The sequence below is a fragment of the Tarenaya hassleriana genome, unplaced genomic scaffold (genome assembly GCF_000463585.1).
Source record: "Tarenaya hassleriana unplaced genomic scaffold, ASM46358v1 Cleome684, whole genome shotgun sequence".
NCBI classification, from domain to species: Eukaryota; Viridiplantae; Streptophyta; class Magnoliopsida; order Brassicales; family Cleomaceae; genus Tarenaya; species Tarenaya hassleriana.
In genome coordinates, this window is record NW_010969391.1 from 5,765 (window position 1) to 21,735 (window position 15,971).

At 38.9% G+C, this 15,971-nt stretch overlaps 4 protein-coding genes across 4 annotated transcripts; 1 reads left to right on the top strand and 3 right to left on the bottom strand.

Annotated features, from left to right (window-relative positions):
- The first annotated feature begins 919 nt into the window (after nucleotides 1-919).
- On the top strand, nucleotides 920-1,663 carry LOC104800367 (ninja-family protein AFP1-like). The gene has a single exon (XM_010523166.1). It carries the CDS (start codon nucleotides 1,091-1,093, stop codon nucleotides 1,661-1,663), a length of 573 nt encoding a protein of 190 aa, XP_010521468.1. The 5' UTR covers nucleotides 920-1,090.
- A 3,636-nt stretch (nucleotides 1,664-5,299) lies between these two features.
- LOC104800365 (probable LRR receptor-like serine/threonine-protein kinase RPK1) lies at nucleotides 5,300-7,612 on the bottom strand. The gene has a single exon (XM_010523164.2). It carries the CDS (start codon nucleotides 7,360-7,362, stop codon nucleotides 5,629-5,631), a length of 1,734 nt encoding a protein of 577 aa, XP_010521466.1. The 5' UTR covers nucleotides 7,363-7,612; the 3' UTR covers nucleotides 5,300-5,628.
- Nucleotides 7,613-9,597: 1,985 nt separating this feature from the next.
- LOC104800368 (putative uncharacterized protein DDB_G0268590) lies at nucleotides 9,598-12,182 on the bottom strand. Its single transcript, XM_010523168.1, has 3 exons — nucleotides 11,032-12,182; nucleotides 9,840-10,786; nucleotides 9,598-9,739 (listed from the first exon to the last, which is right to left on the bottom strand). The coding sequence occupies exons 2-3, from the start codon at nucleotides 10,781-10,783 to the stop codon at nucleotides 9,598-9,600; spliced, it is 1,086 nt and encodes a 361-aa protein (XP_010521470.1). The 5' UTR covers nucleotides 10,784-10,786; nucleotides 11,032-12,182.
- A 106-nt stretch (nucleotides 12,183-12,288) lies between these two features.
- On the bottom strand, nucleotides 12,289-14,403 carry LOC104800366 (PLASMODESMATA CALLOSE-BINDING PROTEIN 4-like). Its single transcript, XM_010523165.2, has 4 exons — nucleotides 14,138-14,403; nucleotides 13,391-13,633; nucleotides 13,277-13,304; nucleotides 12,289-12,900 (listed from the first exon to the last, which is right to left on the bottom strand). The coding sequence occupies exons 1-4, from the start codon at nucleotides 14,187-14,189 to the stop codon at nucleotides 12,534-12,536; spliced, it is 690 nt and encodes a 229-aa protein (XP_010521467.1). The 5' UTR covers nucleotides 14,190-14,403; the 3' UTR covers nucleotides 12,289-12,533.
- Between the last annotated feature and the right edge of the window lie 1,568 nt (nucleotides 14,404-15,971).

Genomic DNA, 15,971 nt, shown 5'->3' on the forward strand with positions numbered 1-15,971 from the left:
ATAATAATAACAAATAATAAAAATAAAATAAATTAATTAAATTAGAAATAAGGGATACCGTACATAACGTGTCACAACGAGGGATTACCTGATCTCCACGTGGCTCCTCTCCCTTAGCTACTTTCTCTCGGCCTTTCGACGAATCACTGTGCAGGGGTATTCTTGTCATTCTCATTTATATTGAGAAATGATAGATATGCTCGGTCTCAATATCCTATTTTTTCACATTTATTATTTTATATCTGATTGAATGAAATTATGCAATTAATTTTGAACTTATATCTAATTATTTTATAATTTAATTAATATAGTTATTTGATTCGGTTCAATTTATTCTTATATATTGAAATCATTGATCGTTTTATTTTTAAAATGGTTTTGAATATTCTATACAAATATTCACAGACTACAGTTATTTGGAATTTGAGCAAATATCTGAAATTTCAGTTACTATGAAGAAATATTTGGATTTTAATTATTTGTTGAAAATAGAAGGTGTTTCTAACTAGGTACATTAATTATTAATAAAATAAAGCTATATTATTTTATCCTATTTTGCTAGGATAACTTATCAGCTCCCTATATAAAAATAAAAATAAAAAATGTTGTTGGAGAGCAGATCTTATCGTATAAAGTATAAACGACGTCCTATATATGTAAAAAAACAGTATACAGTTATTGTTATTATTATTTTGGCTATACCAGAGTCTAATTATGACGAAAATTTTTATGCAATTTATTTATTTATTTTATTAATGGGTTTCTATGCGAATTTAGGGAAATAATTGAATTGAATTGAATTTTACAGAATCATCCGTATGAGGAAATTTGATTTTCTTCCCTTATTTATTTATCCCCCATGTATTTTTATTTGAAAAAAGGAGTTATATGTTTAGTGCAGCATTCGCATTGTCTGCCCAGTTTTGTGAAATAATTACCATAAAAAAAAAATTATAAGATGGAAGCTGGTTTGGATATGGGTTGGATCAAAATCTGGTCATTACTGTTACATCACCTTCCTTAAACATTTTTTTTTTGTCTCTCTGTATTTTTTTTTTCTTTTTTCTTTTCATCTCTTCTAAAACCAGAAATGGCTGAATCAGACAAAGGAAAAAGAGTAGAGAGCAGCAGAGAAATGGCGTCGACCAACACCTCTTTCTTCCCCAGAGATCTTCTTCAGAGTTTCATCCCTGCTTCCTCTGAACCCGATGATGATGATGAAGATGACGACGAAGATGACGAAGACAAGATCGAACTCAATCTGGGTTTGTCTCTCGGCGGCAGATTCGGGATCGACAAGACCGGTACTGGTCTGAACAAGCTAACGAGATCGTCCTCGGTCGTGGGAACGATGCCAATTTGCCGGGAGGAGAAGCCGACGGCAGCGACGGCGGGGAATACGGAGAAGGAGGCAGTGACGACGGAGGGTTGTCCCTCGTCGGCGGCGCGAAGCACAGGTTTGACGAGGACGACATCGTTGCCGGTGGAGACGGAGGAGGAGTGGAGGAAGAGGAAGGAGATGCAGACGTTAAGGAGAATGGCGGCGAAGAGAAGAAGGAACGAGAAGCTTCGAAGCAGCAAGAACCAGGAGGATTCTGGTTCGGGTCGGGGCCGAGCGACGGCGGCGGCTTCGTCTTTGTTTCTCGTGACCCATCGGAAATAAATCCACTCATCATACAACGATTCACTCGGTGTATGTCGCACATCTCACCACGCATTCAAATTATTGATTTATTCAGATTCTTCCCTGTTATGTTTTGTCGTTGTTCCGACTCATTTTTCACATAGTTTGGTCGATCCAAGGGTTATATCTCATCCCAAGACGTTTTTGGCTCAATTTTATCAATTTTCTAGTCTGGACCGGTCAGTCCAGGCATTCCCGAGGTCTGGACCGGTCGGTCCAGGCATTTTCGGGCATTTCAGGCATTTTCAAGGTCTGGACCGATCGGTCTAGAGCCTGGAGACATCGTGATTTCGCGATTTCGTCCCAGATTTCGGTACGACTTCGTTGGCTCATAACTTACTCATTTCTTGTCCAAATTGAGCGCCATTTGTTTCTAAATGTTCACTGAAATGTCCCCTTTTGATTCTAACCATCAATTCATTCAATTATCACACCTATTTTCTGGGTAATGACCCGAAAGTCTCGGAATTAGAACAAGTTTGTGTTCTTCTATGAAATTTACAGTTTTTCTTCGATTTTCAAATTTTCATATCTTACTCGTTTCTTCACCAAATCGAGTTCCGTTTGTTTCTATGTGTTCATTGCAACTTCCACTTTCTAATCATGTCCAGGTTCATCGAATTAACACCATAACAATGATGAAAATGAGCTCACACAGAGGCAACTCGAGCCACTCAAATTAATCAGATTCGGATCTGATTTTGGCTGGAGTTCATGGTGTTTTCCGGTGATTCCAATGCCGATGATCCTTCCAGACCTTCTAAGGTTGTCCCTCTGTGCTTCCCCGAGCTCCCTTCCTCTTCTCTCAGTCTCTTTCTCTTCCTCTCTCTCTCTTTCTTCTCTTTCTGCTAGGTTCTTCTTCTGCAGAGAAAAATGGCTGAGGTGCCATCTTTTCAGAGGTTTTTCATCGACAAGGACGAGTCACATGAGCACTAGCTCATTCCCACTGTAAAGTCTGCATCGTGGAGGGTCCGGGGGTGGTCACGACACGTCATTTGGTACCCCACGCGCTGAGAAAAGCCTGTCTGAAGTCGGCAACTCGAGCTGGATTTGCACATGTGTCTGTCACGCTGGACCGGTCGGTCTGCCTCTTAGACCGGTCAGTCCAGACGTCCTGTTTCCCGTTTTTCATCGTTTTCTCGTCTCTTTCACATGTGGTGATTCCCGGACCTTGTCCCGATACTTTATGGTCCATTTTTAAGGTCTTTAAGACTCGTCGATCGAATTTTTCTTTTTCCGGAAACTAATTAAAATTTTCGAATCTTGATTCGGGGTATTACAGTTAATCTGCCGCAAACAATATGCGACAGATTACAACAGATACGCGACTGAAAATCGAAATCTGAATCCTGTCGCACTCTGTCGCAAGTTTTGTTGGAACTTTCCGACAGATTACGACACAAACATCTATCGCCAAGTTTTTATGATAGTTGACGACAACCTGCGACCGACATTTTGCGATAGTCTGTATGTTGTTATTTAACGACTGAATTTGTGACAAATGTATCTATCGTAATCACTTTGCGACAATTTGGCGACAACACTGACACTGTCGCAAAGGTAGTTACAAATGTGTTTTGTGTGCCACCTAATTTCTATAGCAATGTTGTCGCAAATCTGTCGTAATCTTTGTTACGACAAATATGTCTGTCGCAAATATGTCGATGTGTTTAATTATAAATATCCACGACCGACAGTTGCTAGAGTATGAGAAAAGGAAATAAAGAAAAAATCACAGAAAAAAAATGTTTTTTTCTTCAAGAATATGGATGTATGGGCGAATTGATTTGTCCAATAATCAAATATCTCGAGAGTTTGAAGAGGGATTAAAGCAATTTATGGCGTTTGCAACAAGTCAAATGTCGTATGTTGAGAATTCGAAGTTGCCCTGCCCGTGTCCGAAGTGTGAGAATCGAAAATGGCGAACTCAACATGAAGTGTGGAATCACGTTTACAGGAGAGGGTTCATGTCCAACTATTTTGTTTGGCTCGCTCATAGAAAAATGTATGATACGTCATATCATCATCACATGACCCAGAAGAACAACTTCACGTGGTGCAACCTGCTATCATTGAAGAAGAAGAAAGGAATCCATACGTAGAGATGGTGAGTGGTGCAACCTTCTCCGTGTATGGAGGAAGAACCCAATGCTGAAGCAAAACGATTTTATGACATGCTTCACACGGCGAATACTCTGATTTACGAAGGAAGCGTACAAGGACTTTCAAGATTATCGTTGTCTTCACAACTGATGAGCATGAAGACTGACTATAATCTTCCAGAGAGATGCATGGACGGATTCATCCAGATGTTTAAACAGTATCTTCCAGAAGGTAACACTGCAATATAATATATTATGAGACAAAGAGTCTGATGCGTACATTGGGTCTACCTTACCGAAAGATTGATGTTTGTGAAGATAACTGTATGATTTTCTGGAAAGAAGTTGCAGAATTGATGGAATGTCGTTTTTGTGGAAAAGGCAGATATGACCCACGCCGAAAATCTTCAAAGAAAGGCAAGTTGATTCCTTTGAAGAGAATGTTTTACATTCCTGTAACAGACCGTTTGAAAAGGTTATATCAATCCGAGAAGACAGCATCGCATATGCGGTGGCATGTTGAACATTCGTCGCCCGAAGAAGAAATGCATCATTCATCCGATGCTTTGGCTTGGAAATACTTGCAACGGTTATTTCCTGGTTTTGCAAGCGAATCTAGAAACGTATACCTGGCATTATGCATGGATGAATTTATTCCATTTGGGATGTCTGGTCCGAATTACTGGCCGGTGATTTTAACACCGTACAATTTACCTCCGGACATGTACATGAATAGAGAGTTCTTATTTCTCTCCCCCGCGAAAATCAAAACTTTTCTCTTCCCCCTCTGTCCGAATCCGATATTGGAAGGAAGAGATTAATGTTTTACCCAGAAGAAAACGACATTAAAGAACCAGAGTTCCCTGCCCGATAACCAAGAAAGGCGAAGCTGTTGATGTAATGGAAATAGTCAAACAAGGAAATAATTTCCACAAAACTATCGTAAAAGAGACGAGCTCTGAACTTTAGACATTTTTTTAAAAAAAAAAAATCAGAAAAATCATCTACTTTTCATTAACTTTCGCAATAATATAGGAAGTTTATAGTATAATACGGATACACCCATATCATACAAAAAAGACTCGATTATATGAAAACCCATGTAACAAAATCTTGAATTTGTATATTTTAACATCTTTAACATATATAAAAATAAAATAAAATATCTGGAGTTTCAATTAATATACCCATTTTCTTCTCAAATTTGTGTTATATATATATATATATATATATATATATATATTAGATCAATACTCATAAAAAAGTTGTGATTTAAATTTTCCTTAAACCGGTCAGTTTTACGAGACTGATTTACCTGCTCTACGTAGTTTGCCGCCTATTGCATAGGACGATAAATTTTCTCAAATCTGTGATGCTGTTCTGATATCGTTTTTGTCCGCTCTATAGATTGAAACACGTTCTGATATCCGGTCTCCCACTCGAAGGATTTAAAAGGATATTTATTTAATTGGGAACAGAGGCGGAATTTTAGTTGTCCCTAATCTTTAGTCTGCATCAGAATGTAACAACCTACGCAGTGTACTTGAGCAGATTAAGTTTCTGGTTCTAATGTAAGGGTTATATCTTCCAAATTGGAAAAAGTTTTTTTTTTCCCCTTCTAAATCAAGCACATTGCCAAGAACAATAACACTAACAAGACAAGCAAAAAAAAAAAAAAGAAAAAAAAAGCAAACACCCGCTGTAGAAGAGAGACTTCTGATCTGAACTCTAAACGGGCTACAGCTATGGCAAGACCTTTGGGTTCATTCAGAGGGGCAGGTTCTGTGTCAGATGTTGAACCGCCTGTTTCAGAGGAGAGCCATGGGGGTCAGACATTTGGGTTCATTTAGAGGGCTGGCTATGTTTGAGATGCTGAACCACCTGTTTCATGGTCGGTCGAGTAGAGAGGCTATCGACAGTGCACTTGAGGGCCAAATGCAGAACCTCGACTAGATCGTCCTGTGGACCCGAATCCCACAGCCCTTTCGCGAAAACATCCTTAGCCCTGCCTTGTTTTAACATCGTATGTGCCCACGACACGATGTTCTCCTGCGAAGAAAACGTCGGATCCAACGCCCGTTTCTCCGATATCAGCTCGAGCAGCACTATCCCGTAACTGTAAACATCCGCCTTCTCAGAAACACGGCATGTCATTGCGTATTCTGGAGCCACGTACCCGAATGTTCCAGCCACGCCTGTTGTGACATGGGACTGCGAAGTTCCCACCAATCTGGACAGCCCGAAATCAGACAGATACGCATTGTAGTTGTTGTCCAAAAGTATGTTGCTCGGTTTGATGTCTCGGTGCAAAACCTTGGGAGAACATTGGTCATGGAGGTAGGCAAGGGCTCGGGCTATATCCAACGCGATCTTGTGAAGGATCTTCCAGTCGAGATTGGATTCTGATCTTTCCTTGATGACATCCTCGAGGTTTCCACCGGGTAAGTAATTGTAAATGAGGAACATCTCGGTCTCACTTGCGTGGTACCCGATTAGGGTAACGAGATTCGGGTGTCTAACCATTTCCAGCGTCATTATCTCAGCGTGAAACTGTTGAACCCCTTGAAATCTCCCGACAGAGAGCCTCTTGACGGCAATTACAACGTTTGGAGACACCTCGGCTTTGTATGTGGAACCAAAGCCACCATGGCCGATGCAGTTCGAGTTACTGAAGTAACCTGCTGCCCTAACGATTTTCTCATACGTTAGAGGAACTCCGATGTCCACAAACACTCTGATCTCCCTCGTTTCGGCTACCTGAACCTGAGAATTCCGCTTCCATTTCCTCGTGTAGATGAACAAGACGACGAGTACGAGAAGGACAAAGACAATGACTGAAGCTGACACGATCGAAGCGATCTCTATCGGGTACAAACCGTCTTTACCAGGCGGAGATTGGCCCGTTTCGGTGTCCGGATTCGGACCCATTTTGTTTTTAGGGTTCTCATCTCCATCATCGGATTCCATAAGCTTTCGAAGCTTGATTCTGTTCCTAGACGATTCAAGAATCTCGTCCTTAGCCAGAATCAGCGGCACAAGCATATTCTCAGATGGAATCTGATAAAGCCCTAGATTCAAAACCCCGATTCTCTTCAACCCAGAAAATCTCCCTGGAAATTTCCTGAGAAAGCTATTACCTTGAAGGTCAAGCACCTCCAGTTTCTCCAATCCCCAAATCTCCTCAGGTAATTCACCGCTCAAATAGTTGAAGGCAAGAGACAAAACCCTAATTTCAGCAAGTTTACCGACAGCCGACGAGATTTCACCTCCTAATCTAAGGGAACAGGAAGGTAAATCTGCAAAGTCAAAACCACCTTGATCCCCACGGCGGCAGCCTCTGAGAATCAGAGAGACGACCCTTGACTTGGAGTCGCAGGAGACACCGTACCAAGAACAGTGGTTTGAGCTGTCGGAATCCCAGCTCGAGAGTATCCCATTTGGATCGGTGAAACTTCTCTTCAGCTCCAGCAGAACAGTTCTGTCATGGAAAACATTCCCGGAAAGCACTTTCCGGGAAAATGAAAGCGAAAACAAGACGACCCAGAACATGGTTTTCCAGAGAAGACTGTTCCTCATTTTCTCCGCAGGAAATTAATCCCGGCGAAAGTCAAAAACCCAAATCTCCTCTTCCCAAAGATCCCCGCGAAAATCAAAACTTTTCTCTTCCCCCTCTGTCCGAATCCGATATTGGAAGGAAGAGATTAATGTTTTACCCAGAAGAAAACGACATTAAAGAACCAGAGTTCCCTGCCCGATAACCAAGAAAGGCGAAGCTGTTGATGTAATGGAAATAGTCAAACAAGGAAATAATTTCCACAAAACTATCGTAAAAGAGACGAGCTTTGAACTTTAGACATTTTTTTAAAAAAAAAATTCAGAAAAATCATCTACTTTTCATTAACTTTCGCAATAATATAGGAATTTAAAGTATAATACGGATACACCCATATCATACAAAAAAGACTCGATTATATGAAAACCCATGTAACAAAATCTTGAATTTGTATATTTTAACATCTTTAACATATATAAAAATAAAATAAAATATCTGGAGTTTCAATTAATATATCCATTTTCTTCTCAAATTTGTGTTATATATATATATATCAGATCAATACTCATAAAAAAAATTGTGATTTAAATTTTCCTTAAACCGGTCAGTTTTACGAGACTGATTTATCTGCTCTACGTAATTTGCCGTCTATTGCGTAGGACGATAAATTTTCTCAGATCTGTGATGCTGTTCTGATATCGTTTTCGTCCGCTCTATAGATTGAGACACGTTCTGATATCCGGTGTCCGACTCAGAAGGATTTAAAAGGATATTTATTTAATTGGGAACAGAGGCGGAATTTTAGTTGTCCCTAATTTTGTTGGAAAGGAGACAAGTCAGATGGGGCCCACGACAAGTCAATTCATGGGTCACAAGGTCAACACATGGCGGCTTCTTGCTAGACTACACCTTTGAGTGGGACCCACTTTTGGTCCATTATTAGATTCCGAATCGTATTATTTTCCAATTTTATTTTTTACGTAAGGATCTGAGATTTTAACTTTGTTTTCCCTACGGAGACGTGGTTAAATTAGCGTCAAGATGACGTAAAAAATACGGCGTTGTTTAAGTTTAAAAACGGAACGGAAAATGGAAGGGAGCATGCCGTATACAAGTTTAAAATGCCCCGTTCTTGATACGCTGCGTTTTGACCTTCTCGGTTTAATTGAAATCAATTCTCTTTTTCTCGGGTTTCGCCAAAAACCGAAATTGCAAACCAAATCTCCAACGCCTCCGTCGTTGTCAACAAATAGGGTTACAACTATTTTTATTTTCTGGAATATTTCCCGTAACAGGGTTACAACTGTTTGCATAGATAGATGTAAACAATCAATTATAAGATAAATGTCAGTATCAAAGGGGAAAATCTACAAATATATTATTAGATATTAAAAAATAATATAAAGTGGATTACAAATTTTGGGGATACGTTTTGGGTGCCTCCCATGACCTTCTGAGCTGTCTGTAATCCTTTTAATATATATATATATATATTCTTAATTTGAACTGTTTAGTATCCAGATGAGTTACAAACAAAATAAAATTATGTGAACATATTTAGTAAATTTGTTATCATTTGACAGTACGTAATCTAAATCTAAGCAACAAGAACCAGTACTTGCGCTGTGCTTCTTTATGCTCTTTGTCCCTATCTGTTCAAATGTCAGATTTAACTTGAAAAATAAAATATAAAAGATAAATAAATAAATAAAAAAGAACCGAAAGATAAAATAACAGAATTAATTTTATTGTTACATCTATTTTTTTTTATTAAATTACAATGAAAATAATTTATATATTTATAAAAAATATTAACAAAAGAGATAAAAAAGAAATATAAATACAATGAAAATAAATCAAATACACAATATTTGATATAATAATATTGTATCTATTATTATTTCCAATAATATCTCAAAATCTAATTTTACTCTCTTACCACATATTTATTTCCCCATTAACACTTGTGCAATGAATCCAATCAAAGGAGACCAGACAAACGGCATAATTTGAATCATTTGCTTGAGTTACAAGTTACTATAAGATCGTTCAAAGAACATAACAGAAGAAGGAGATCGAATCATGTGAAAAGAAAACAGAATCAGTCTCGGAAGAAACTAGAAATGGTTGTACCTGGAATAGCAGCAGGAAGAACGACAGCAGAAGCAGTCATAACAGCACGACCTCCATCTGCTGCAACAATGGCGGCAGGAGAAGAGGCACAATTTATTTAAATTTAAAACTAGGTATTTTTTTTATCAGCTCGAGAAACAGCCATTGTTTGGACATGGACATGTCCGACAGTTCTTGCAGCAGCAGCAGCAGCAGCAACAACACCTCTTTTTCTTTTTCTTGATGTTCTTTGTAGCTGTCTTAGTTTTCTTCTCGCTCTTTTTCCTTCTGCAATTTTGGGCGAGAAACTAACAACGCTTAGAAAAAGATGGAATTACCTTATAAGAAGCATGAACCAGGCGGGTTTGTTCAAAAGAGACATACTTACTCCGGAGATGAAAAAGATTGCAAACTTGTCGGCCTTTGATCTGAGTTATTCGAATGGCTTAGGGTTCGGTCTGAATTATGATCTAATTCACTGAGGTCCCTCCATGAAAGGATCGGCATTGATGACTTCGCTTCTGATTCAGTCTCCATGATTGTCTCAGCTTCTCCATTCCTTTCCTCCTCCTCCTCCTCGGCATCAGAGGTCTTCCCTTCTGAATCCTCGATATGAATAGGAAGAGACGGGCAGTAAGCTAAAAGCTCGCCCGATTTTATAAGTTCCTCAGATTTGAAGTCGCTGTAAGAAAAAACATTATCCCTTGCTAGACTGATGTCACGAATCCTCGCTAGACTGAAGTCTTGATCCCTTGCTAGAAAGTTATCACCTATCCTTAGACTAAACAGCGACTCGTTCGAAGCTGCACTCCAATCCAAAGCCTCACTCTTTTCGAATATGGATGACGGTATTCTCTGTGGATCGTATCCTTCCCTTTCCATCACTTGAACTGGCGGTGACTTTGTCGGGGACAACGGAGGAAGCCATGCCGATGCATTTGTCTGGACAGACACTCGAAATCTCGGTGTTTTATTGTCTGGGGACCCTTGTGATTGGCCTAATCCTGAAGATACATGGGGTTTTGTATCCTGCTTTGCTTTCAGCTCTATCATGTCATCCGATGATGATGATGATGGTGATGGGGATGATGATGATGATGGGGATGGGGATGTGGACCCCATGGAGATCTGTATCCCATGGATGGCTTCTGTATCTTTCTTGAGACGATCATTGATATCCTCGAAGCTGGGAATGCCCCCTCCTATCTGGAACAGACTCTTCTTTTCATTCCTTTCTCTGGCCGTTGACTCTCCATCTCCATCACTTCCACTCCTACTTCCTTTGCTTCTGCTTGATCCATGACTGTGTTTCTTCGTGTGATTCGGTTCCATATACTAGAAAGTTCCCAAAAAAAAGAAATCAAAACCCTAATCTTCCTTGAAATTGTTTACGTAAAACACAAGAAAGGGCATGCTCAAGTTCACGTTATGATCCCATGAGGCTTCTGGAATCGAAGTTGCATGGTAAATCTGTATATGTTTCCTAAATGAGAGATTTTCTTCACTTAATCCATCCTTCGCATTTCATATCATGAATGATCGAATCCTTATGAAAAATGTAAAACAGAATATATGCTTACGTATGCCTATGGATATCCATGAAATTCCCGACGAACCCTAGTTCTTGGTGCCCTTTACTTCACCCTCAACAGCAATCCTCGTAATCCTCTTGATTCTTCTCTTGAATCCAGGAGAACAAAATGGTAGAATATTCTCAGACGATCAAACAGATGTCGGAGAAATTCGACTTCAACAGACGAATGGATCTCTGAATATCTGAAAGTTGTAGAAATAATCTGGAGACAGCAACAACCAAGAATCTTTGAACACGAAACCAAAAGAAAGGGATAATCTTTTGAATAGCCCAGAGAAAAAAAAAAGGAAAATTACAGTTTCAATGATTTTTTTTCCCCAGATTTTCCGACCGAAGGTGCTCCCACTATTGCGGGATCAACTCTTAGCCAAAAATGGCTGCTTTTCGCGCCATCCTTTTTAACTGAAATTTCCCTCGGAATTGATGTTGGAATGGAATTCCTCCTGTACGATGATGATCTCAAAATAAGGAATTCAAACCCATCCTCCTGTAATAAATCGCCACGTGGAACGCCATAAATAGACAGACACGCCATGAAGAACCAACTACTTCAAAACCCAGATTCAGCGCCTAATCCATGTTTGTAAAAAAACGTTTTCATGATTCTGAATTCATCTTCTAACAGCGATCATTCCGGGTTTGAACCAATGGAAAGCGATCGTCTTTTCAATCCAAACTACGGAAAAAAGTAACCAATTTCGGAATCAGCAAGAGATTCGACAGATGACGAAACGGGTCGATAGGAATCAGATTCTTCTTCCCCACTACGGAGCAGTATCCGATTCAAAGCTTCAATGATCTAAATGAAACAAACCCAAGAGAATCTACGAACTCGCTCTGTTAGAAAATGGAACAGAGCAGAAATATCTGTTCTGCTTCTGAGATATTTCTTTCTCCAGACCACCAACCGAAAACGTAGATAGCGTCATTCTCTTCCTGCCTGCGCGTATTGTTTTGGAAATTTTTGACGTTGAAAAAGGTGAGAGAATCCTTCGAATTTTCCGGGAAAGTGAATCTCTCCACCAGCCGCGCAGGAATCAAATTAAACGCGTTTACAACACAACACTCCGTTTCAGAAAAGCAACCGTCTTTCCCGATGGAACTCTGGATAAAGGATGCGCCTTTCCATTGCAGCATTTACCATAAAAAGATGGGTTTTGATTAGTTATGCAAATCCCACTTGTAAATCATGCGGGATTCACTGATGGGAAGGATGATGATATGCGCATTCGACAACATAAAAGAGCACAGCAAACAAAGAGCATCTCATTCTCAGAATATACAAAAAAAAAAAAAAAAGCTCTTGATTTTTAGGTTATACAGCCCAGAAATACTAAGAGAGAAAAAGAAGCGTGTCGTCTCTGCCGTTCCAATTCCTTCAAACCCTACGAGAGAAAGTGAGAAAGAGAGATATATAACCGTTGCGTAATCCCACTGGTAAACTATCAGCGGTTGATAAAAAAACAGCAACTGACTGAGATCTCTCATCTAGACCCACATTAGCACAGCTACGGTTAGCAAGAAGACAGTGCTAGTGGTTGCTTGGACAGAGGAGAGAGATTCTCCGGCGCTCGGATCACCCAAGCCGCCGCTTCCCGTGGGACCAAGGGTCGTGCCCGGAAACACAGACGAAGAAGATGAAGTTGGGTTCCCAGTGGTTGGAGTGCCCATTGTCGGAGTTCCAGTGGTGGGCATTCCCGTGTTCGGCGTTCCTGTGGTTGGCGTTCCAGTCGTCGGTGTTCCTGTGGTCGGAGTCCCGGTTGTAGGCGTTCCGGTGGTCGGAGTTCCAGTGGTCGGGGTCCCAGTGGTTGGAGTACCTGTGGTCGGACCCACAGTGGTTGGAGTTCCGGATGAGCTGTAGAAGCAAACAAGTAAAACAGCAATCAATCATATCCGATACAATCAATAAACAGGGAAAATTCATAATATGTTGATAGTTTGACAGATAATATTTGATCTTTTTAGACATGGTATGATGATCATTCATAATCCCCATTTCAGACATGGTACAATGATCATAATCCCCCATTTGATAGATGTATCTACCCAGAAGAGCACAAATCAACTTCTAGAGCTCAAGAACCAGACCTAGCAGATGCAAAAGAATGATTTCCTTGTGTCTATATCAGACCTCTTACCAACTCAAAAAAGCTTGCAAAAGAACAGCTTAAAGACAACTATCCGGAGCAATCATCAGGCTAAAGCTGAAATAAAGTTCTGATATAACATACCCGGAACCAGATAAACAGGTTGAAGCGGCTGCAAGATCAACAGAGAGGGATAAAATTAGCAAACGAAATCAAAAGATCTGGTTTTTATAGACAGAAGGGTAAATTTCTGATTACTGGAAGGAGCAGAGTTGGTGAGGACGGCGGCGCCGCTAAAGTCACAGGTGGCACCGGAGGAGGCTTTGCGCTGGTAGTAGCTGTTGACGGCGACGTCACAGTGGCTCTTGACGGTGTTGGGTTGGAAACACTGACCGTTCTGTTGGATCTGAGTACAATCAGCTCCTGCTCCACATGCGTAGTCTATGGCCTTTTGAAGAACTGCTTCCCCTACACCGTCTTTGCATACACAGTACGCCGCGTCTGCCGTGTCCGAAACAGACATTAGATTCGCGGGTTCAGTTAAAAATTCCAGATTTTGAACAAGGGCAACTAATTCTTTCTGGAAATGGTGGATAAAGTTGTTTTCTTTAAGCTTGAGATCATAGAGAGAGAGATTTTTTTTTGGAAATACGGTGACAGATAAATTTCTGTTATTTTTTCCATTTTTTTCTTATGATATCACTCTTACCATTCCAGAAGATTGAGGTTTTTCTGTTAGGTAAGAGTGATTTGAACACTGAAAATTTTCTATTTTTATCACAACCGAAGATTAGAGAGACGAATAGACAAATCTCCAAAGAACACAAAAGGGGAATTTCCATGAGAAAACCCAAAAAGCAAACTAGCAGAAGATAAGCTTCAAGCAGAGCAAAAAGCTACATGAAGATCCAGGAAAAACCCTTGAACCATTTGCAGCTAAACCAAGAACAAGGAAACAAAAACGAAGAAAAAAGAAAGAAGAGAGAGGGAGAGAGGGAAGCTTACTTGAATAGGAAATCATGGAGAAGACGAGAAACAGATGAAGTAAAACCGCCATGATCGGTTGATGCAATCTCTGTCTGCACACACACACAGTGAAAAAGATCCTTTTTTTTTTCCTTTTGCCGATGAGAGAGATGATCCAAGAAGAAGCTCAGATCAAATTATTGGCCCAAATACGGAATCCAATATGACAAAGGGGAGAGACGGTGACTGAGAGAGAGAGAGAGAGAGAGAGAGAGAGAGAGAGAGAGGTCTGGAGAGACTACTATGACGGCACTGTAAACAGGATGTAGAGATATTATAGAGTATGGTGGACGTCTCTGTATTCCTTCTAGTGCTTTTTCTTAACGAATACCATTTTTTTGTGAAATTTTATATAAAATATAGTATGCATATAATAGTTTTTTTGGTATGAAATATAATATATTAGTTCTCTCTTAGGACACTTATAATATTCACTTTTTCTTTGATTATTATTGTTGTTTTTTTGGTCTAATCTATCAATGTTTTGTGTGTGTATACATATTGATAGTCAATTTTGCCATAGCTAAAATTTCAGTAATTTAGTTTAAAAATTTACAAAAAAAAGAAGAAGAATTTATTATATGTGGCTCTGGTGTGATTAATTTGATATGTATTCATAATTTATCAAAATCCACAGAATATGTGAAAGGTTAATCGTAAAATGGATAGGTATCATTATATTTGGAGGGATAATAATAGTGGATTTCACTAATCATAAGGTTAAATTAAGTGGCCAGCATGTAATGTAATTGCTGCGAGAGGACAGTTAAAAGGGTGAAAAGCATTTTTGTCGCCTAGTCTGTTACTAAACAACGCGCCGAGAAAAAGGCTAGAAAGTTAATTAAAAATCTTCAATAGATTTTCACTTTTTTTTTTTCCGAATTCAAATAAATATTCAAAAAAAAAATGAAGATTTGCAATACATATATTTATATAGGGAAAATGACATTTTCCTACACCAACTTTGCAAAATGTGACCTTTTCCTATACGAATTTTCTAATTAAAAATCTTCAATAGATTTTCACTTTTTTTTTTCCGGATTCAAATAAATATTCAAAAAAAAAAAGATTTGCAATATGTTTGTATTGACATTGGACCAGAGAGTAAGTATCGAGTAAATGATCTACATACATATATTTATATACACATAATTATATCAATCATAGATAGAAACGGTCCAAATTGTACATTTGCACGGATATAAAGAGTGCGACTAAAATTTAAGAACACAATATCTATCAATTAGGTGAACATTTTCGTTATTAAGTGAATAGAGAAAACAAACCGAATCCACGTAACCTTAATCGAATCGAGTGTGATATAAAATTTTTTTAAATTTCGAAAAATTAAAACCAAACCGAAACGAAGATTAAAAAAATAATAGAAAAAATTGATAATTGTTTTTGAAAAATAAATTTTTTACAATAAAAATTAAATACAGACCTAATTAAATCGAAATAATCGAACTCTCATGTCATCAAACTAAGGGGGCGACTCAAACTAAGGGGACGACTGGTTGCACCGTCGCTATCCGTAAACGGAGCGGTTGCGATTTCCGCGGTTGCAGACGATTGAAAAATTAACTGGTTGAACCACAATCACCCGCAACCGCAGTCAAACTTGTGTTTTCTAATCGCAACTTTTAACTTGCGTTTTGATAGCAGTTTCCGACGTTTTAACAAAAAAACTAAAATATACTCATTAAAAATTATATAAAACTCTAATATATATATATATATAATGATGATGATTTTTGTTTAGTGTTATGATTTGATATTATTTTTTAGTATTATATTTTAATAAAAAAATATA

Coding starts and splice junctions, on each gene's coding strand:
- LOC104800365 (XM_010523164.2), bottom strand. CDS start 7,362: ATGAGGAACAGTCTTCTCTGGAAAACCATGTTCTGGGTCGTCTTGTTT.
- LOC104800366 (XM_010523165.2), bottom strand. CDS start 14,189: ATGGCGGTTTTACTTCATCTGTTTCTCGTCTTCTCCATGATTTCCTAT. Junction 13,305..13,390: donor CACCAACTCTGCTCCTTCCA/GTAATCAGAAAT, acceptor TTGATCTTGCAG/CCGCTTCAACCTGTTTATCT. Junction 12,901..13,276: donor ACCTGTTTATCTGGTTCCGG/GTATGTTATATC, acceptor TTGCTTCTACAG/CTCATCCGGAACTCCAACCA.
- LOC104800367 (XM_010523166.1), top strand. CDS start 1,091: ATGGCTGAATCAGACAAAGGAAAAAGAGTAGAGAGCAGCAGAGAAATG.
- LOC104800368 (XM_010523168.1), bottom strand. CDS start 10,783: ATGGAACCGAATCACACGAAGAAACACAGTCATGGATCAAGCAGAAGC. Junction 9,740..9,839: donor CAATCTTTTTCATCTCCGGA/GTAAGTATGTCT, acceptor CCAAAATTGCAG/AAGGAAAAAGAGCGAGAAGA.